We start from the raw sequence: 23337 nt of genomic DNA, 5'->3' as shown, positions 1-23337 counted from the left end.
TGAAAATTATAACCCCTTGATCTTTTGAGATTATCTACTTTATTTTTGTTAAATAATCTAACTTTCATGAGGTATTTAGCAAATTCATCCTAACTGTTGATGACATGCTGATCTGTGGCACTATCTACCCCCAGCTGTGTTGCCTATTTCATTTGACAGCAGACATTAAACACTAAGTCATTGCTTTGTATTATGGCCTTGCCTTTAATGGAACTACAGCTAGTTGTGGAGTGATATATTACTTATTGTTTAATAACCCAATCAGCGTTCACTCTTTGTGTACATGAACTGCTGTTCATCTAAGCAATCATTTCACTTAAAGGCCAAAAGTGGAGGATAGCACATAATTTCTCCTGTGCTGTTGCAGTGCATTATATCCTCACCACATCCATCACAGGCAACATGTGACAGGAAAATGCATGTGTATGTGTATGTGATTGTGTGACATAAAGGCAGTCTGACGGCTAGTAACTCACTTAGCAGCGGCAGCTGTTGCAGAGCAGAGGATTGGTGGCCAATTCCCCCAGCGCTTTACTTCAGCTTCAATGACGTGCAAATAAACAGCTCAACACTTTTCCAAAATAGCTTCTCTCCACTCTTCCCTCGAACTCTTGGCCTCCTCACCTTTACTCCTCCCTTCCATCCGGACACCAGTCCCTCTGCGACTTGCAATTTTTACTCATTTGCCTTCCCTCCTTTTACTCACTAGCGGTCCGACTGTATCTTTCAATAAGGCTCTGTGCAAACTCTCTGCATGTCGTAACTTTCTGGCGAGCTTTTTCTTACTCAACTTTATCACCTGTGACCTGATTTTCAGGAGTTCTCTCCTGCCGCTTCTCCATCCTCCATCTGTTCTTTCTCTGATCATTTATTTACCTTTTTTAGTTTATTCCATGATGTATCTTGTTACTCCCTACTTTTCTCTCTCCTCAATGCTTTGTTTGAACTACTTTATTGCTTTTCCTATCATCTTCTTCATCCTCCCATTTCTCTTGACCATGACTCTACTGTTCCCCTCTCCAACTATTTTCTCCTCATCATGTCTTCCTCATCTTCATCCTTTTACTCTTTCCCTTCCACTATTGCTCTCTCTATTTCTCTCTCTGCATCCACTCAGTTCATAGGTCTACATTGTTTGTTTACTGTTCTGAAGCTAAGCTTTAATATTATTGTATTATTACCCATTCAGCAGAAATCCAATTTCTGTCTTTGTAAGCGTTATCTGTATATGGGTGTGTGTGACATGCTTGTACATTCGTGTTAATGTTTTGAAACACACACCTACTATTTTCTCTTCCTCTCTGTAAGCCGTGTGTATTTGTGCATGCGTATGCTTGTGCGTGTATGTGTTGACAACATTTTATCACACACCTCTTGTTTTCTCTCTTGCATCCCAGAATGCTTCAGCTTTAATCTTCAGATTTACGTTGGATTTGCATACATTCGTTATTAGCATCGGGAGCGCCAAACACAACACGAGGTGCTTAGACAACGTGAATTATTATTAGGGTTTCAGTCATTCCACTTAATGATAAGTCAATATTTAGCCCTGCCAATGAACTACTGATAAAAATGTGTGTTGTGGATTAGGGTTATCCGAGCTCTCTAGGAGATCAAAACCCCTCCACAACTTTGAACAAACCAAACACTTTTAAATACCTGAATATATTACAAGGGGTTTGGCACAAAGTGCAGAGCAAGTGCACACATACTTAGTATGTACCAGCACACACACACACAGTCACATTGAAGAAGCACACACTCATACACAGAAAAAGAGCAAGCACATTAAAAGGTAATATAGTTATTAACAAACAATGCTTTGGACGATTTTAGCTGAATTTAAGGTCGTTATCAAAGACGATTGTTGTAAACTAAACTACATCAGCTCCTATCAAACTCTCAATAAATAGTAACAGCAACAGAAATCCAGTATTTTGATGGGCTCTAGTGTGTGTGTGTGTGTGTGTGTGTGTGTGTGTGTGTGTGTGTGTGTGTGTGTGTGCATGTGTGTGTGTGCGTGTACGCACGTACTTTGTGCTCCAGAGGGGCCAGGCTTTATGCCATATTGAGAGATGAAATCGCAGTGGATTGACTTTCTCACACAGTGCACAGTGTTCCCCTGTGGACACTCACATGTGGATGTTGGGGCAGCAAGCACACACACATAATCAAAGACACACACATACACACAGACTCTTTTCCCAGCTGACTGGTTGTCCTCTTGTCTTTCTAACGTCTTTTTTTTTTTTCTTCATCTCAACAACACTACCAGCTGGGCATGTGTGTGACATTGTGTGTACGTGCATCTTTGCGTGTAGGTGTCTTGAGCATTTTTTTAAGTGTGTGTGCTGAGTTTAGGGAAATGCTTTGGTGGCAGTTATATTTTCACCACTCTACAGGGATTCACTAAAAAAACTAAGACACAGCAAGCAGCTGTTATGTGTATGTTTAAAGAGTCTGTGAGAGAGAGGGGCTGAGATGAACATAAAAATAGTGATAAAGAAATTAGTTTGACAAAGTGATGAAACAGGAATAACAATTAAAAGATGTGAAAAATCTAAATCAAGAAGAGCACAAAGGCAAATAACGCACGTATGCGCACGGCGCGCACACACACACACACACACACACACACACACACGCACACACACACCTCATGTCCTCATCTCTATGCTTCTGACAGCCTCTGGTTGATTCTTGCCAGTCATTTAAGTAAACCTAATAGAAAAGTCATCATCATAAATACATTAACAGAGAGAGAAATGTCTTCCTGTGTTCAGAGAGTACTCGATCTTCTAAAGTAGCCAGACGCTGCTGTTTGGAATGCACTACAGTTGGCCATTTGCTACTCATCATTGATGAGGGGCTTTTGGCAATGGTAAACATGCACCCGCACATACACACACAGACACACACAGACACACAGACACACACACACACACACACACACAAAATGTCATGTAAAAATGTAAACACATGCAGATAAATATACAGTAGCATATAGAAAAGTGAAGCATGCATGCACCAAGTTCAACCATGCACACTTGCACACACTTATACACACAAACGCATCCACTCTCACAACTCCGCCAGGCTCTCAGTGAGCTAGCTTAACTACTGGGATAATTTCCCTCCAGCAAATGGTCACTGTGCCCTTGAAAAACATATTTGATTATTACTTTTTCTCCCCCTCCTCTTTTTTTCTTTTAGCATCATCACAGCCATTTTCATCACGCGCTCTGATGATGGCACGGCAAGGCGCGTTAAGATAACACCCTAGCACCGCCAGGCTTTTAACACTTAAACGGTGAAAAGGGATATTCAGATTTGTCCTTGAACGTTTGGATGGGGCCTGCTGGGCTGGGACAGAGGGAGGGAGAAAGAGAAGGAGTTAAAGATATGCATACATTTTTAAGATTTACTTACTTTAAGAAAAAGTGAGGTGTAGCGGGCATTTATGGTAGCACCCACAATGAGAAATGGGAAAGGAAGGGTTGAAGGGCAGATGGAACAGTTAAAAAACTGTACAATTTAAGAGCGTGTGAATGGGGAAATGATTAGTGGAGCGCGCACTGTGAGGCAGGGGACTTTGGGAGAGTCAGGGAGCAACGGGAGGCCAAAGACACCACACACGTTCCTTTAAACACCATCTAATCTCACCTAAGTTTAAGCTAAACATTTTACATGCAAAGCCAGAGAGGGAAGAAAAGAGGAGCAAATGAAGTGTTTAAAAGTTAGTCTCTAACCTGCACACGAGGAAATGCTGCAAGAAAACTGAGGCACTGCTGTCCAAAAACAAACAGTATTTAATCTACTTGAAAGTGAAATGAAAGCTGTTTAAACAAACTGGCAGATCTGGAAGGGAGGGATTTAGCATGGAGACTTTGTTTTACTGTATAACAAGTAGATGCTGAGGAAAGGATTATAAAGACCATCTCAATAATACCCCAAAGACTAAAACTGATCAGAGCAGAAGCAAGGCCTGCCATTTAAAATGGTATATCAGGGTTACTTGAACAGGTATATTTGAATAAAGACACATGTAAACAGGAACTTATACGCAATGACTACAGTTAGGCTAGTAAATTGGAGGAAAATAGTCTGAAAAGGGCACTCACGCCAAAAGTGCCGGCTGGTGTACAGCAGATAGCTGGGTGGATTAAAACAGAAATCTTTTCTGTCAGATGTGGAAGACTGAGTACTATAAACGAGAAGCCACTTTCTACAACTGGGGTAAAATGGACAGGAATTATATAAATTTAGTTAAACCCAAAATAACATTTTAGAAGAACACTGTCAATTGGCTCAGCTTTGTTGTTTGCTTCTTTGGGACAGGTGGGGTGAGGTTTCTGAACCTGTGTGTATGTGTATGTGTATGTGTTTGCGTGTGTGTGTGTGTGTGTGTGTGTGTGTGTGTACTCTCATACTGTGTATTGCATATTTTCGTGAGCATACATGTGGATGCACTTCCGTTTGTATACTCACGCAAGCTTCGTAAGTGTGTATAGTTGTTGCTGTGTTTGGGTGTCGGTGCTTGTGTGTATACCTACGCGTGCACATGTGCATGCAAGCCGGTACGTGTGCCTGTTGCCAGACGGCTGTCTCCTGGCATTGCTGTTCCCCTGCAGTGTGTGTGTATGGTTGTTGACAGTGTGGACGGTAATGTGTGATAGATCGCACTTCAGGGACCCCATAATCACATCAGCCTAACCTAGTCTATCAGCTGGACACAATGGGATACCCTTCACTCCTCCTTTAATCTGCTCCATCTAGCTCTTCACCACTCTTCTGTTCTTTCTGGGTTTTTTTTCTCCCTCACTCATTTCCCCCCTTCTTTATTTTTTCCAGTTTCTTTTATTTGATGCATATTTTACTATTTTCTGTTTTATAATGTTTTAATCGGTTTCATTCTGTTTCTTTATTTCAATCTTTCATTTTATTTTCATTTTTTTGCAATTAAAATTTTGGTTCAAATATATTATATTGTTTGTATTAAATATACAGTGCTTTATTAAGTCTTTCTATTTTTTTTCCTCACTTTGTTTTTCTGTATTTGGTATTTTTACAAAACATGTAACTTATCTGAAAGTACACTATCATTGATTTTAAATAAAATTGCATGGAATCGGTAGTATGCTCTTGCATTTTCATTCTTTCTGTCTTTCTTTCTTTCATTCTATACAAATCGGTCTTTCGCTATGTATATCATTAAAAATACAAAACCCTGGACATGGTGAGAGGCAGCAATAGGAGTGAGTAGTGCCAAGGTTAAGTAGCATATCCTATAATAGGTGTTGCTGTGTGCGTGTTGTGTGTGTTAGTGTGAGTGTCTTGAAACAGACGTGTGGGGTCGAGGTTGCATAGCTGGCCCCAGGGCTACCCGACAGCGCAGTGCAACCGGCAAATGGCCCTTACCCTTGCTAGCGCCGCTAGCCCTACGATCCATCATACCATATGTTCTCAATGGGGAAGCTAACGCTAATGACTGATGAGTGGATGTGAAGGGGGTACATAAAAGAAAGGAGGGGGAAAGAATAGGATTAGGAGACGAGGAGGAAGAGTAGGTGGTGGGAGGAGAGAAAGGAAGCAAGAGGCCGGAGGAAAAAGCAGAGGGGATGGGGAAATAAGTTAAGGAAAAGTAAGAAAGAAGATGACAAAGGAGCAGACAAGATGTGAAATAAATAACGAAAGGAGATGGAGAGGAAGAGGAGGTGGGGAGCATATGCACTCCTTGGGAGGCCACCTAAAATGAAGGATGACCATATAGCCTGCTCGGTTGGAAGAGAAAAGAGGATCTAGTGAAAAAGAAAAAAAGGAAACAGAGTAACAGTGTAGAATACTATCAAATTACAAATGATAGACGTAAAAAAGTATTGTTGTATTTCTGTACTATTTTCTAGTAAAAAAATTTTAGGCATGCATGTATTTTTGTGTGGGTAGGGGTCTTGTGTGTGTGGTGTGTGTGTGTGTGTGTTGTGTGTGGTGTGTGTGTGTGTGTGTGTGTGTGTGTGTGTGTGTGTGTGTGTCACTGTGTCTGTGGATAGGCTAATGGAGTACTATAGGGCTGCCCATATGGGCCATTGTTTATGTGTGATGAATAGAGTCCACGTGTCTGTTTCTGGCACTCAACACTAAGCGAACCCTGCCGAGGGCACCCTGTTGACTCTGCGTGTGTGTGTGTGTGTGTGTGTGTGTGTTTGTGTGTATGTGTGTATGTGTGAGTGCATGTAATATGTGGATATGTGTAAAGGTGTGTGTGTTTATGTGAAGGAGAGAATGAGTGTGTATTTGCCCTGCTGTGTGCTTGGCAGTGCCCTCAACGGGCCTCAGAGTGTGTTCATCATCATCTGCCATGACAAAGATGTCTAATGACACACATACACCCACACCCACACATACACATACACACACATACACAGTCCCATCTGTGCCATGGTATCCGGGTGCTTTGGGACACTGCGGGAGAGGAAGAAAAGAAAACGACCCCACGTTCCCACACCATGTGTCTACCTCAACCCTCGTAGCTTAACTCTCTTGTCCTATCATGTTCTATCTTTCCCCCCATAAACATTAAGAAGTCACTGGGGACTAAACTCTGGCAAAATCCTTTTTGGGTCAGAGTAACTAGTTTTCTGAACAAAGGACCTTTTTGTTGATTGGATTTTACAATAGAGGGTTTTCTAAATACAAAAACAGTTTTCTATCCAGAAGGCTCAGCAGCCCATTCAACCCAAATGTACATGTAAATGTTCATTGTTGGGCAAATTTCTTTTAATTTCCTCCCTTTTATTGAAATACAAAAGTATTCTAACAACAGAGAATGTTAGTTAATACTCATATCTATGTGTTCCCTTCACTCACCTGGGGTATATGAATAAACTTCCCCCCTCTCAGCATCACCGCAGCACACCAGTGTATCATCCACAATCCGGCCTCCACAACATCGGACCCCATAGCCATCATAGAGGCTCCCACTACAGCAGAGCTGGCCGCCTTTCATGGAGTAAGGAACCCCCCCACAGCAGCTGTCACCCAGCCCCACGGAGACCCGGCCCTGCGAGTGGTCAGGGCAGCAGTTTTCATCTACAAAGACAAGGACAGATGAAGGAAACACTTGAACGACAAGGAAAAGATTATACTGTAGAAAAGAGAAAATCCCATGTAAATAAACATATATGAATTGATTTGACACTCACTGGTTTTAACATGAATATAGTATCCTCCACAGCACTGGTGGTCAGGGAGAGTTAAGAGCAGTTTGCCATCACAGCAAACTGGATTGGAGGAATTATTCAAACTCAGGTAACTGCCCTCACAGCAATGATGATGTGGTTTTTTAGTGTACAGTAGTCCACTGCAGCAAACCTGGTTTACATAAAATTGAACACACACATACGGACAATGTAAACTCAATCCACACAGGCAAAGTTATGTTTGTGCATTGAAAGTATGGGACTATCTGCCAAAGAGGAGGATATTGTTAATCACTGGCAATGTTACTTTGTAGGGCCACCATCCCTAAAAATTATTGTTTCTAAGCTTTCTTTACATATACACACCCAAAATACCAATTCACAATATGTTTGTGTACATCTTCGATATAAAAGATTTAAATTTAAGTAAGTGAGTGTGGGTCTCAAGTAGGTGTGTATGTGTGTATTTGTAAGTGTGAGCTGAATTGTTGTTATTGTTTGTGTCATTAGGTGTTGTGGGGGTCTATGAATGGCGGGCACTTTCACTGTGCCAACTTGGCTGGCATTCAATGACAGAAGGATGGAAATGAATGCAGATGACAAGTTAATCTGTTTAGATAAATTAATCACTCCGAGGATGCCCGTGCATCCAACTTACATAGCTTGCGTTTGGAAGTGGAAATGTGAGAGTGTGTATCTGTCTGTGGGCCTTTGTGTTTTTTATATATGTGTGTTTGTGTGTGTGTGTGTGGTGTGTGTGTGTGTGTGTGTGTGTGGACTAATATCTTCAGACTAATCTCCTGAGGGGGTACACAACAATGTATTCTCCATTTCAGATCAGCCACCTGAGCAAAGACCCTGGACTTCTAACTTGTTTTACACATGTTATTGGACAGTAAAGGTTTCAGTGATTAACCATGACAAGTTCTAGTTAAAAGAGGTTCTTGCATTCAGGTGAACAGGGCAGATAGAAGAGGAGAGAGGATTATATCAGAAGAAAGATGACAGACCGAACATAGCAGAGCAAAGCAGGAGAAATATTAACCCCCAAAATATATCATTCTCAATCCATCCCTAGTTATGTATTGGTTTTAAAAAGAGTATGTCATTTATTTTTAAATAGATCAACAGCACACTCTGTAAATGTTGCATATTACAGTGTGTGTTTGAGGCAATAGTATTGACAAAAAGTGAAAAATGCAGTACTCCTTCAGAACAATCAATATTGTATTGTTTAAAACTGTAAATGTTCCTTCCTTCAGTACATCAGTGTTAGCGAAGTACTGTCTATTCCAAATGCATGTGATAAAATACCAAGTGAGCGGAACATAATCACCTGAATGTCAGGATGGAAGCAGGACATCCCACACACACCATGAGTGGCAGGACACTGCAAGTAGAAACATCTGAAGCCTACACCACCTGACTCTTCCACCAAAGAGGATGTAACCCCTGTTGACCCAACGTCACATGGCCTCAGGGTCCTTCTTAAGACATCATAGCCCAGCATGATTCCACTGGGTCTTTCTGGAGGGGACCAGTCCAACCTCACCATTCTGATAAAAAAAGAGAGAGAGAGAGACAGACAGAGAGAGAGAGGGTGTGTGTTGTTCTTCACACTCCTTTCACACTACCGGGAAGCACACAACAACTTTGTCATATCCAAACACACACATGTATCCATGCATGGTTAATGCCTGACAAAGTTGAGTTACAGCATCAGGGTGTGTGTGTGTCTTTATACACTTCTCACTATTGATTTTCCTCTTTTTTTATCTCTGACATCTTTGGTAGAGGGAAGACCTGTGTAGTAACACACAGAGTTACAACTTCCAAAGTCTTCTAGACAGAAAATAATCCACAAATCAATACTTCCTCTGCAACTGTAAGATTTGCAACATTGAGATTTAGGTCAAACGTGGGATTCAGAGCATTTTATGTGTCATTAAGATCAACTGACCGCAAATAAAATGTCAGTTTAACATTATATTTGGAAGCAACTTCAAGGTAATATGTTACAGTTATATAGTCATTATATAGTCAAAATATCATAATGCATTAGTCAATGTGTATAGTGTATACTAGTGTAAAATCTGGTTAAAGTACAATTAAAATTGTGTAATACAAGCAATGTATAATGTTATTCTTTATTGATAAAGAGGCTCCTAGTGCTGATTGAAATTAAATTTTCATTCAGCCCTCTTGTATTTAGCTTACGTCTTGTGCTGTCTTCACAAGACAAAGCTCAACCATTTATTCTGTTAGGGGCCAGCTGTGTTGATTCTGCTGTGTCAAAACATGCAAACCAACCTTTTGCGCTGCAGATAAACATTAACGATTAGTACAGTCAAACCTGGCATGGTTGAGATGAAATAAAGTAGAGAGAACATATCAAAAAATATCTGCAATACATCACTGTATTACCTGGGGCTGATCACGTGTGCGTGCGGTGTGGCCAAGTCAGCAGGCATGTCCTCCACAGTTGTTGTCTGAGTAACATTACTCCGCACACATGCATACACAGTACACACCTCCACCTGAAATACACAAACAAAACCGACAACAACATAATGCACATGTTTGTGTGTCTGCCTTTCAGTGTGCATATCTGCTTTTGTTCTGTGTGTACCTGTATGTTGTAGACAGTAAAAGGTCGCAGGTCCCCCAACAGGTAGGACCCTGAGCTGTTGTCTACACTGCCATGAAGACGGTCATTAAGGTAGATGTAGTAACCAGTGACGGCTCCATTGGGCCGTAGAGGAGGAAACCAGAGCACACGTACTGTGCTGCTGTTAACTGGAACCACCTCTGGGGTTGACATCCCGTCTGGCTCTGAGGATACCACATGTGTGTACAGAGATCCAAAATTGATTTTTAAAGAACAGAATGCTTTACAGCATGAAGAGACAAAGATATGATGATTTGAGACGTAGTCATCTTCAAACGTGCATGTTTGAGTTGTGGTATGAAGCCAATGCTCTCAACATCACACAACTAAGGTTTTACATATAAAACCATCTTGACTGTTGCAAAAGATGGTGGTTTCCAAGGCACATTTCCAGCTTGTACACAGTGCATTTTTTACACAAAAAACATACAACCAAATCTTTAAAATTTCTTTAAACAGTGCTGCATTAGTGATGAGGCCAAGCTTGTAAAAGTCAAAAGGAAAAGGGGATGTTAAAACTATGTGTTGTGACTATGAGGTCATGAGTATGCGCTAACATTTTACAACAGACATTTAACATTAATCAATACAGGCATACACTTTTACGCATCTCTACTCAAGAGGTGTATGAACATGAGTGTGTGTGAGAGGGAAAGAGATGGACACACAGCACAACAGAGAATGTGTTTGTGTGTGTGAAACAGAAAGAAACAGGGATGTGTGCCTATAAGGCAGGGTGTGACTCTAGAGATGGAGGGAGACCACCTGTCTGTCTGTGTGTGTGTGCACATAGCGTTGATAATGCTATCCAGTAGTAAATTAAATGTAGGACAGGGGACTGGGTTTAGGTAGGTGCATTGGCAGCAAATGAATTGGGGTTAACTTCACTTACCTGAGTGCGTTTTCACTAAGAATAATAGATTGATTCTGCATGATCAGCTCACTCCCTCAATTTTTCTCTGTCTCACAGGCAAAAGTGAATGACAGTCTCTAACTTTCTGTCTTTCACTGTCAAATTCCCGGACTTTTTTAATTCCCTTAGTTCACTCCTCTAAGAATTCCTCTTTCAGCACATCCACAGAGGAAATTGATAACAAACCAATATTATAACCTACCGGACATGAGTTACAAATGAGTAGGCAATAGGAACGAGTGAATAGCAGAAACAGTGAAGGAATGGCAAGAACTGACAGATAGAGATACAGATAGAGAGATAATCAACAAAAAAGAAGAAATAATAATAAAATTAAGAAATAGGGACAGTGAGCAAGATTTAAAAGGCAAAGAGTGGGGGAAAGAACACGGGTTATTGTTAATTTAACTGTATAACAAAATCAAGTTGTGAGTAGAAAAGTGAGAGAGAGAATCAAATAGAAGGAAATAATATGAAAGGTTGTGTGTGAGAGAGGTAATCATACAGACTCTATCTATTATTCTAAGTGAAAATGCACTCAGCTAAGAGAAGTTAACCCAATTCATTTGCTGCCAATGCACTTACCTAAACCCAACCTACTGCTCTACATTTCATTTACTGCAGGATGGCATTATCAACGCAATACTGCACACTGAGCTTCTTTCACTCATACACACACAGACAAGCACACACATTTTACTTGCCAATTAGTCCGGATGTTAGCATTGCCCGATAGATTGCAGGCCATGTTAGGATGGTTGATAGGGTTGAGCTGCATTTGTTAAAATATATTTGGCCTTGGTCTGTGTGTGTGTGTATGTGTGTGTGTGCACGCTTATGGCTGTAAAATAATGAAATTACCTCCAGAGCCCTCTCAGTTAAACGAGCCGTGCTTTGCCTTTAGCACCTAATGATTTTCTAATGTTTTTAATGCACTTTTTATTATACTGCTTAGATTAGAGGGAAAGAGAGAGGCCTTTGACATATGATTATATTGAAAAAGAAAGAGAACTGCAAGGGGAAAAAAGAGAAAGAAAGATGTTTAGAAAGAGATTCAGAATGAAATGGAGACAAAAAGAAAACAACAGACAGAGTGAATGGCCTTCAACATATGATTACGTAGAGTGATTTGAAAGCAAACTCTTAAATGCTGAGACTGGACTGAGAGTTGGCGAGGGAAATGGAGAGAAAAGTTGTGATGACAGTTGGATAGCCTGTGCAATTCAGAGCAAAAGATAGTAAAAGCAGACCCTACCTGACTAGGGAAATACTAGTAGATTTGAGAACTGATATACTTTGGTCATATTTTATTATATACACTCTCTCAAAGCTGCAGAATGTGACATGACCTGACAAAGTCTGAGGTGCTTATTTTACAAATATTAACAGATCATGCAGAGATGGCTAAAGCTGTGAGACCTCTATCAACGAGGTGTTGTAGTGATGTCTCTGCATTTTTCTCATTGTAATATAAGGGGCATATATGATTTTCACTTATTTTAGTATAGATTTGTTTTTTTGAGCCTTTTTTTTGGAATAGATGATGTATTGTAACTGTAACATAAAGTATAGTAATTACAGCCTGCATACAACATGGGAATAGCCATGTTTGCTGTCTTTGACAGATAGAACACTGCTTGTGTATGTGGCTGTGTGCAGTTTGCATGTGTTTGTCTGCGTGTGGTGCCAACAAGCATTTTAACACCCCTTAAATCTGCACACACACTTTGTATTGATTTCATGCCTCACTATATGATGTGTTTAACATCTCCTGTGAAGCACAGAGAGGTAGAGAAATGCACATTAACAAAGACAGTATTGAATTTGTGTACTGTACATGACCCACTCCTACACACACAACAGTATTTGCACCATAACACCCTCACACATATAGGTAAACTAAGAAGGTAAACCTGAATCAACTTAGAAAAACAATTGTTGGCCAAATATTAAACTGATATAAAGTACACATACCTCCATCCTCTGTGGTTACATTAACAGTTGCCTTAGATGTATTATGTGCTCCGTTGGACACCTGTACAGACAACAGATATGTCGTGCTGGGCCAAAGGTCACTTATTACTGTGGAGATGATCTCACGGGGGAAAGACAAAATTTGACTTGACTGGGCAGACACTATTGTGAGAAAGTAAGATTCCACCTCTCCCTGTAGATCTTGCAAAGCTGAGAAAGACAACAGGAGAAGAAGAGTGAGGGAGCAGAAAAACACCCACATCATTTTGAGTCTCTAATTTCACTGTTTTGTAATTGTCAAGTCACAGAACAGTCTTTGTAGAATATATGGCCATGAAAGACCTTTGCTGGGCAGACTTTGTGTTTGAGTGTGTGTGTTTAAGAGAGAGGGTAATCTTACAGGGTTGTGTCCAGTTGACTTGTACAGCAGTGTGATTGATAGCGTAGGCAGACAAAGACGAAGTGTGGTGGGGAACCCCCGCCATGGTCACTGCCGTAACAATTTCTCCTGAGGAGTAGCCCACGTCATTATGGACCACTAACTGGTACTGGTAATGTGTAAATCTGTTGAGAGACAATATTGGTGGTTTTGGTGAGGGGGTTACAATATGCTTTACTTTCCTTGTGAGTTAAAAGTTACTATTGTTGCTGAGAAATACCTTCAAGATTCTGAAAAAAAGGCTCGAAAGATTCTTCTATCAATCATTATAGAAATAGCTTGGGCAAGAAAAAAATAACAAATGATAATATAAACAAGTGCTGACTTGTGAATCAATCCTCCACTAACAGAAATAACAGACATGATAGTGATGCTCTATAGGTGGAATGTGGGGATGTTAATTTCAGCCGCGCCTACCTTTATCGATTTATTTACTGTAAAGTTACTGTTAGTCCTGCTAATATGGTAACTTATATTAAACAAACACAAATTCCATTCTTAGAAAGTACTTTGTAACAACATTAAAATAATCCTGCAAAGTGGAAAGAGCTGATATGTTGAAAAGTTTGCAACTTGAATAAAGCCCAGTAGGAGACATAAACCCGAAAAGAGTACACCCAGAGCCGTTTAGCAAGCATAGAGGGGAAAAAAATTAGCTTCCACCAAGTGCCAAACTGAGATTAGGGAACGCTGTGTGAAAAACAATTTAATTCTTTGGGATATTTGCTTAATGTATCTTTGAGCGGTATTAAAAGATCGGCATCAGCGGCAGCTCGCCGATCGGCTCTGCACACACGGTTTGCTGCGGCGCCGGCGTTTGCTCTAGAGCTCATTTCAGTAATCTCACCTGCTTAGGCCTTTATCTTGGTAGAACAATTTGGTGCCGGAGTAAACATGGAGCCAGCGATGGAGATCTTCAGGGGGGGGAGGGGACATGGCTGTTACCGTAGGGACAGTGGCGATGGCCAGGGGCTGGTGGGTTTTACGTCTGAGCAACTTGTATCTGAAGGGAAAATTTGAATAAAAGAAAACTCACACATGGTTGGATGTTTAGGAATGCATTAACACCCAACACATGTTCAGAAATTGCAGCAATATGAGCACACAGACACACACTGCACCCACATGATGGCAATACACACAGGGCTGCATATGAACACAAAAACATACAGACACACACAATTTTAAACTGACTCTTCTCCTTATCGCTCATTTCCTCCTCTTCTGCTGTTTTTCATCTTCTCTATTCTTTTGCGTTCACTGTATCTCACCCCTCCCTCTGTTGTTTTATTTCTGCAGGGTTTGTGTTTTCCTCTCCCTACAGTGATGCTAATTTCTGCTGTAATCAGAAGAGAAGGGCTTAATGCCGCCTTTTAACAAACCCACTTAGACAAACACACAGAGCTGAGCAGAGCAGAACAGAGAGACGGTCTCATGCATTTTAATCGCCTGCCAGGAAAATGGACCTTTATTTTAGCCCTAATCACCGACAGAGTAGGACAGGACAGAACAAAACAAACCAGAATGTGCATTAGAACTGAGAAAACACTGATTAAAAAATGTACAGCACTTAGCTCATTAGCAGGGCACTCATGTTAGCAGCTTGTTAACGGGTTCCTATCTGCTTGTTTGCTTAAGTTTTTCAGCAACAATTGTAACATTTCCAGCATTTTTGACTCTTGATAACTACTAATATTGGATTTTAGATCTGCATTTTCATGTACAGAACTATTTTAAACCGTCTTCTTCTTACTTTTCTTTGACTTGGTTAAATTCCTACAACCTTCAGAAAGCAATAGGAGAAATCTGTTTGGTTCTGTGTATTTTGAAAGCAGTTATGCATGCCTGACTGATGGTGGGAATGTTGACTGAATCATGTTAATATTACCCCATGTGGACAGGTATATCGTACCTGGATACCATGTATATTTCATTGTGATATTATATGTTAATTAAATGGTGTGAATTCTGAATGATAAATATTTCCATTTAACAAGCTAATCATCTCCCCTCTGTCATTTTGTACTTTATGTTTTTCCCTTGTTTACACATGTTTGGACAGTAGACTGGTCAATGGGCCAAGGCAAAATAATTATCCTTGATTGATGGTGAAAGACATTTTAAATGTGACTAAACATAATTATATCAAAATTTTGCACAAGTGTCATTGTGCCAGTAAATGTAATGAAGTTATTGAAGAGCAATAGTACAGTTTTACACAACTGAAGTAAAATGATTACAGTACTAGGTGTGTGTGTATTCAATACAAACCAAATGTATGTTCTTAAACTCTTGTCATTTAAAAATACTTTGTACTAGTGTTACTATTGGTCGATGAGAAGAACAAGGGAATGTGTCTGTGATGGTGCATCACTGCATCAGTGTTTTACTAATCATCTGTGTGGTATCCTAACTGTAATATCTCAATTACTTACTTATGAAGAATACAGTTCATTTCCCTATCCTGTATTCAAAGTTAGCTGCTAATACGGAATGTCCCAGAAGGAGGCGCTATTACATTAAGTTCTGAATGTGAGGCTGACAGATGTTGCGGTAGGTGCAGGAGAGACCGAAGAAGTTGTTGCTAGCTGTAGACATGTTAAAAGTAGCTTCGTAAACTGCAATGATGTTATGCCTGTTTGTTTGCATTAAACATTCGAAGGATTTTGGATGTTGTGGACATCAAGTTCTTCCTTACAAGATATAACATCTTTTTGGCGACGAGGAAATTTTTTTTGGGCCTGATGCCGGTGGATTGGGGTGGCATTGGACGTCGGAGCTGCAGGTGGCCGTGTACTTTTCTTCGGCTGGAAAGGGAGAGAGTGAATTAAAAGTGACAAGATGGCTACTTTTGGCACGCTAGCAGCGTTTGATCCAGAAACCAGACTTGGAAGAGTATTGTGAAAAACTGGAGCAGTTTTTTGAAGCAAATCAGATTGACGACGGAGATCGGCAGAGAGCCATACTCATAAGCGTCGTGGGAGCATCGACATACAGCTTGATGCGTAACCTCCTCAGCCCAGGAAGCCAAAAAATAAACTTATCAAGACTGGTAAGCCTGTTGAAAGATCACTTCGATCCCAGCCGAGTGAAATCGTGCGAGATAACAAGTTTGATTCCCGTAATCGCAAGCAGAATGAATCCGTAATGGAGTATGTGGCAGAGCTACGTCGGCTAGCGCAGGATTGCAAATACGGTGACACGTTACAGCAGATGTTAAGGGACCGCATCGTGTGTGGAATAAATGATGATAGATTCAAAGACGTCTTCTAGCAAACTGATTTAACATTTGACAGAGCATTGGCAATTGCTGTGGCAGCGGAGACCGCAAATAGGAATGCACAGGATCTGCAAAACCCGGGGCAACAGTGAAGCACTTCAATGTCAACAACGGCCCACAGGACGCGGGTACATTCAGAGTAGCAACAAGAGAGTGTTACCGTTGCAAGGGATCCAAGCATGTTGCAAAGACTGCAAGTACAAAGAAGTGAAATGTCATGCTTGTGGAAAGATAGGGCACATTGCTAGAGCTTGCCGTAGCAAAATGCACAGAATCAGGTTAAGAAGAAACCTGCGGATTCAAAGAAAGAAAGAGTTACCATGCTCATAAAGTGCAAGAAAGTCAGGGTGAAGTAAAAGTGATAGCTCAGACGACGACACATTTACCCTTAATTGCATAAAGTTCAGATTGGGACGCATGAGTGAAGTACACCTGAGAAAAGTGACCCTTACATGGGAGATGAAACTAGTCTCACAGTTATGAATGAAAATGCATTCCAGAATCTGTGGAAGGATACAAAAATCCCTTGTTTAAGGCCAATTAAATCCAGTTGGAGACTTACACCGGTGATCCTGTTACTGTGATAGGGGCAGCCCTTGTGAGGGTTAATACAAGCAGCAAAGACGAAAACTGCCCCTCATTGTGGTTAAAGGAAACGGCCCCAGTTTACTAGGCGTGGCTGGCTGGAGGAGATACATCTCAGATGGAAGGAAATCAAACTCAAACACAAAGCCCAACAGTTGCAGCACATGACAACAGAAAAGAAAACCCTACAGCAAGTGCTGAGTAAACATGAGAATGTGTTCAAAGAGGAACTAGGCACCCTGAAAGGAACGAAAGCCACCATCCATGTACAAGCTAACGCTGTCCCAAGATTCTTCCGTCCCAGGTCTGTACCTTACGCCATGCGGGCGAAAGTGGACGAAGAAATAGACAGACTGTTGGAAGAAGGCATAATCACACCAGTGAAATATGCAGAATGGGCAGCACCGGTTGTTCCAATTCTGAAACCTGTTGGAACTGTAAGATTATGTGGAGACTACAAGCTCACTGTGAATACAGTTTCCTCATTGGAACAATATCCTATACCCAGAGTAGAGGACCTGTTTGCAGCACTGACAGGAGGAAAACAGTTCTCCAAGTTGGATATGAGTCACGCGTACCAGCAGATACTCATGGATGATGAGTCAAAAAATACTTGACAGTAAACCACCATCGAGGATTGTTCACGTACAACAGACTGCCTTTTGGGGTTGCTTCCGCACCAGCCATATTCCAGAGGACCATAGAGGGCTATTGCGGGGGATTCCCTGGTGGCAGTGTACTTGGATGACATACTGGTGACTGGGTTGTGAGGCAGATCATCTGGAAACCTAACAGCAGTGTTAACAAGGTTAGAAGAGTGCTGGGTTGCGCTTAGGAGAAATAATGCACTTTCCTGCAAGAAGAAGTGGAGTATCTGGGACACAGAGTGGACGCACAGGGGCTTCACCCTGTAAAGAAAAGTGAAAGCCATAATGGAGGCTCCCACTCCCACAAATGTGACTGAACTTAAGTCATACTTAGGTTTGCTAAATTACTACAATAAATTCCTTCCCAACTTGTCACCCTGTTAGCTCCACTGCATGAACTGTTACGACAAGATGTGAGCTGGGCATGGCAAAAAGAGCAGGAAGAGCTTTCAAAAAATCCAAGGCCCTGCTTAACTCAGCAGAAGTGTTAGTTCATTACTCAGCCGACCGTTGAATTAATACTGTCATGTGATGCTTCCCGTACGGCTGGGCGCTGTTTATCACATCTGATGGATGATGGAAGTGAGAGACCCCTGGGGTTCATGTCACGCACATTGTCCCCTGCTGAAAAGAATACTCACAGCTGGACAAAGAAGGCTTGGCGATTATGTTTGGTATTCAAGTTTCACAATACCTGTATGGAGAGCCTTTATTATCTACACTGATCATAAGCCATTGATCTCTCTCTTTAATGAGGAAAAAGCCCATTCCACAAATGGTTCCCCGAGAGTGCAAAGATGGGCTGTGCATCTCAGTGGCCTATAGTACAAAATTGTGTACAAACCAGGAAAAAACACGGCCAATGCTGACGCATTGAGCAGACTGCCTATGTCAGAAACAGTGCACGACAATGCGGCAAAAGAGCAAGTCTTGATGATGATCTGCTTGATGATAAGCTAGTGGACACAAACCAGATAAGCCGGACAGCTAAGGATGTGATTTTGTCCCAAATTCATGAATATGTCCTGAAAGGTTGGCCTACGAAGACAGATGCTCACCTAAAGCCATATCACCAACGGAGATTGGAATTGAGTGTAAAAGACGCTGTGTTCTCTGGGGACTAGAGTAATCATACCGACAAAGGGAAGAGACAGGATACTGCGACTGCTTCACCAGCACACTCCGGTATGTCAAGAATGAAAGGTCTTGCTAGATCTTATGTGTGGTTGCCAGGTATGGATCAGGATGTGGGAAAAGGAAGTGCAGTCGTGTGAAGAGTGTCAAAAACACCAAAAGGCTCCTCCTACTGCACCATTACACCCATGGAGTGGCCAGAATCACCATGGTCAAGAATTCATGTGGACTATGCGGGGCCTTTCCTAGGAGAAATGTTCTTGCTTATTGTGGATGCTCACTCAAAGTGATGGACATCTACCCATGAGTCATCCACATCCCAGGCTACCATAGAGAAATTGCGGCAGAGTTTCAGTGTGTTTGGACTGCCAAAATGTTGGTTTCGGACAATGGTGCCTGTTTCACAAGCTCAGAGTTTGAGTCCTTCATGGAGCAGAATGGCATTCGTCATGTGAGGTCAGCGCCATTTCATCCATCCTCCAAGGTTTGGCGGAGAGGGCTGTTCAGACCTTCACGGGGGGATGAAGAAGATGAGGGTGATACGTTGTCAACCAGGTTGTCAAGATTTCTGTTCAGTTATCGCATCACACCCCATGCCACAACAGCTTGTCACCCGCAGAGCTGATGATGTCCCGGAGGCTCAGATCAACTTTTGACTTGCTCATGCCAGATGTGAAATCAAAAGTGCAAGCAAAAGCAGCTGAAACAGAAACAACTCACAACACAAACAGAAAGTGAGGAGTTTCTTGCCTGGGATACTGTGTTTTGTCAGGAACTACTCTTATGGGCCTAAGTGGTCCCTGCTGTTATCCAGAGCTCATCAGGCCCAGTGTCGTATACAGTGATTGTTGGAAGTGGTCAAACCATGAAAAGGCACGTGGACCAAGTTAGAGCTAGATGGCTGACACTGTTCCCAGTATGGAGTCTGAGAATGAAGAGGAGACCGTGTTGGACACTGTTGAGGTTGGTGGGCCCTTGCCTACAAGTTTGGATGACCGAGGAGAACCTCCTCTTGTTGCGCCACCAGATTTTCAGCTGCTCCAAATCCTCAGTCCAACCGGACTTGCCTGTTGCACCGTGGTGCGACGCTCCAGCGAGAGAGGCGCTCACCTGAACACCTCAAAGACTTTGTTAGATAGAGTGAGATCTTTTCCAGAAATAGAGCAACAATGCGCTCTGATCTCACTGGAAGGACGAACCTTCCTAGTTTTATAAAAAAAAAAAAAAAAGAAGAATGTTTATATATATGTATAATTTTATGTTCCAAGTATTTATGTCATTTCAGAGGTTACGTATTGGCTTTGTAGTACACCAGTGTTTCTTTCTAGAGGTAATAAGGTGTTAACTTAAAACGGGGGAGATGTGGTATCCTAACTGTAATATCTCAATTACTTACTTATGAAGAATCTAGTTCATTTCCCTTATCCTGTATTCAAAGTTAGCTGCTATACGGAATGTCCCAGAAGGAGGCGCTATTACATTAAGTTCTGATGTGAGCTGACAGGATGTTGTCGGTAGGTGCAGGAGAGACCGAGAAGTTGTTGCTAGCTGTAGACATGTTAAAAGTAGCTTCGTAAACTGCAATGATGTTATGCCTGTTTGTTTGCATTAAACATTCGAAGGATTTTGGATGTTGTGGACATCAAGTTCTTCCTTACAAGATATAACAATCTGTAAATTCAACTTACAGTAAGCAGCAATTTTGAATGGCATCTAAGCCCGGTGGTCTAAGACTCACATCATGTAACTATGCCACCTGTGAAGATGTGAATTCTGTGTAACATACATCTTACCTGATGTTAGGTCCATTGGGCCGGCTTGGTGGTTGCCAGGAAATGGCCAGGAAGGACTCACTGACTGCCACTACAGACAGTGGTTCAAGGCCTTCGGGGGTTGTGGGTAATGTAGTAGCAGGCGTGGGCAGGCTTTCCGTACAACCTCCAACATGTCCACCACCGTTGGAACATGCCAACACAGTAATACTGTAGTTTGTGTATGGAATGAGGTCTGTTATTGTGACGTTGAGCTCAGAAGCATTGCCACTGTCATGGAAGATGCTGGGTTCTGGGAGGCGGATCTCATAGCCGTGGATTTCCCCATTGGGAATAAGAGGAGGCGACCATGTGACCTGAAACATAATTGTGTTAGATTTAAGTTCTGGGTTGTTCATTTCTAATGAAGTATCTGGATAAATCAGAGTACAGAGAAAACTAAAGGCCTAGTTCACTAAATCCTAAGTGTCCTTTCATTATCCCAGAAAAGCAATATCATTGGTTGGCTGGACATTCTAAATGTTCTGGGCATGCTGAGGACAGCAGAAAGCTTTTAGATGGACGAACTACAGGAAGTTGTGGTAAAGTGTGTGCATGTGCAGAGCTTGCATTGTGTGCTAATGCAAACACATATCTGCATCACAGTGTAAATGCATGTTTAGACAGTTACCAGTGATACTGTGCAAGTGGTATCCATGTCTACATGCAATGTCACCTGGGTATGTATCACACACACTGTGTGTGTGTGTGTGTGTGTGTGTGTGTGTGTGTGTGTGTGTGTGTGTGTGTGTGTGTGTGTGTGTGTGTGGTGTGTGTGTGTGGTGTGTGTGAAAAGATAACCTGACGTTGACTTGAGCAGGAGATTCTTTTCATCAAATTTAAAACAATAATGAAAATGGCTGGTAATGGAATTGCTGCATGCAAAAACAAAAGCTTGCCATTGTTGAGCACTGCATCTGATTTGGAAACAGTTCAGTCTTTCAGCATTTCAGAGTGAAGATGAAGATAACTGGCACACACAGAAAAGGTAATACACACGTGCAGACATACTCACACACACCCCTCTACACGTTTGAATAACCGATGTCTAGGCAATGAATGTTTTGTTTATACATCCACACAAAAACACAGTTACACCTAAATTCAACAATTGCAGGGCACGCACACACACACACACACACACACACACACACACACACACACACACACCACACACACCACACACCACACAGACACACACACACACACACACACACACACACACTTCAGAGCTTGTTGAAACTTGCGTGTTTAGGTGATGAGTGGTCAATGTTGATGAGAGCATTATGAATGGACGTCAAGAATAAATATTTCTCATGCAACCTTGATATTCATTTAACAAGTGACACTGTGAGGTGATACAGGACACACGTGCATGCACACTGTGAGCCACACGCACAACCACATATGGGCAGGGTCATGTTGAGTTAGGTAGCTCATTTCCCAAAGTGCGTGTTGGGTGTGCTTTGTGGTGGAAGTCATTTACAGATTGAATAGCCTGATGTAATCTGGAAATGGTGAAGACAGCAGAGACCCTGGGTTGACACAGAGCACTGGAGCTAAGGCCAGTACAGTATGTGTGTGTATGTATATGTGAGTGAGAGAGAGAGAGAGCAGAGAGAGAAAGAGAGAGACAGATAATAAAGTCGGTGGTGAGAGAGAATAGGTGTGTGTGTGTGTGTGTGTGTGTGTGTGTAAGGACATGGTTCACGTGTTTTGTTTTTTGTGTCTTTGTGCATCTATGCTATTATATTCAGAAAAAACTCAAAAGGCACTGAGAGTGCCAACTTCGGCAGCTGACAATACAATTTTACAATCTACTCATACATGCATCAACGTTATCAGTTACGTTTTAAGGTAAATTTATATTGTGATCTTGCAAACAAACTATCGAAGTCCCAAATCTTGGAGTTTTAATGGTTAATTTGACGTTCATTGATGTGCCTTCAGATTGACTAACTACTAAAGTACAACTATCTTGGCAGAGAGAACAAGTATGGGAATGAGAAACTAATCATTGAATCACCCACTAACAAAGAAGCAAATACATGTTATTAGAGTGGTTACCTTTTCAGACAATGCCCGTCTTTCTTTGAAGTTTGTTTGTACCAAACCCTAAATCTATTTTGTATCTGTGATCTGATTTTGCTTTATTGTTTATATATTTTTAACATTGAAGTCAAATAAACAACCTGCATTACATCAATCTATGTGTTGATCTCCATCCCTTACTGACTTTCTCTCTCTCACACACACACACACACACACACACACACACTATTCCACTCACAATCTGATGAAGCCAAAAGGACATTGTCTGTGAATAACAGATGCCATCTTAATAACAGAGAAGCAGACATTCAGTAGACTTCACCTTGATATCCTGACCAGGAGAATCACTACATAAAAAGAACATGCAAAACGAGCAAAATGAAAAGAAAACTTAAAAGAGGGAAAGTGAACATCTTGATGAGCATGAAGTGAGGTGAAAAAAAAACCATTTAGAGAATGAAGGAAGATTCTCAAAATCCTGTCTGTTTTGTCAAGGTCAATTGGTAACCAGGAAGCAGCCTGCCTGCCTGTCCAATTAGCAACAACCAGGAAGGAACACTTTCCTTCTGGGACCTATGACCCCTAAAGCTGTGCTGCTGCAGAGATGACAGGGGCGGTTCTGAAATGATGACAGGCAT

The 23337-nt window shown here is 41.6% G+C and overlaps 1 protein-coding gene across 1 annotated transcript in view; it reads right to left on the bottom strand.

Annotated features, from left to right (window-relative positions):
* The window catches only part of ush2a (Usher syndrome 2A (autosomal recessive, mild)), a 221377-nt gene that overhangs the window by 61914 nt on the left and 136126 nt on the right, over positions 1–23337 (bottom strand). Inside the window, 9 exon segments of the mRNA XM_032520470.1 lie at positions 6865–7086; positions 7200–7368; positions 8533–8752; positions 9621–9733; positions 9826–10028; positions 12752–12961; positions 13152–13315; positions 14038–14193; positions 20630–20964. Coding sequence (XP_032376361.1) covers positions 6865–7086; positions 7200–7368; positions 8533–8752; positions 9621–9733; positions 9826–10028; positions 12752–12961; positions 13152–13315; positions 14038–14193; positions 20630–20964 — 1792 coding nt within the window.

The sequence above is a fragment of the Etheostoma spectabile genome, chromosome 1 (genome assembly GCF_008692095.1).
Source record: "Etheostoma spectabile isolate EspeVRDwgs_2016 chromosome 1, UIUC_Espe_1.0, whole genome shotgun sequence".
Lineage (NCBI taxonomy): Eukaryota > Metazoa > Chordata > Actinopteri > Perciformes > Percidae > Etheostoma > Etheostoma spectabile.
The sequence above is the reverse complement of the archived record's forward strand: the minus strand, read 5'-3'. Positions and strand labels throughout refer to the sequence as shown.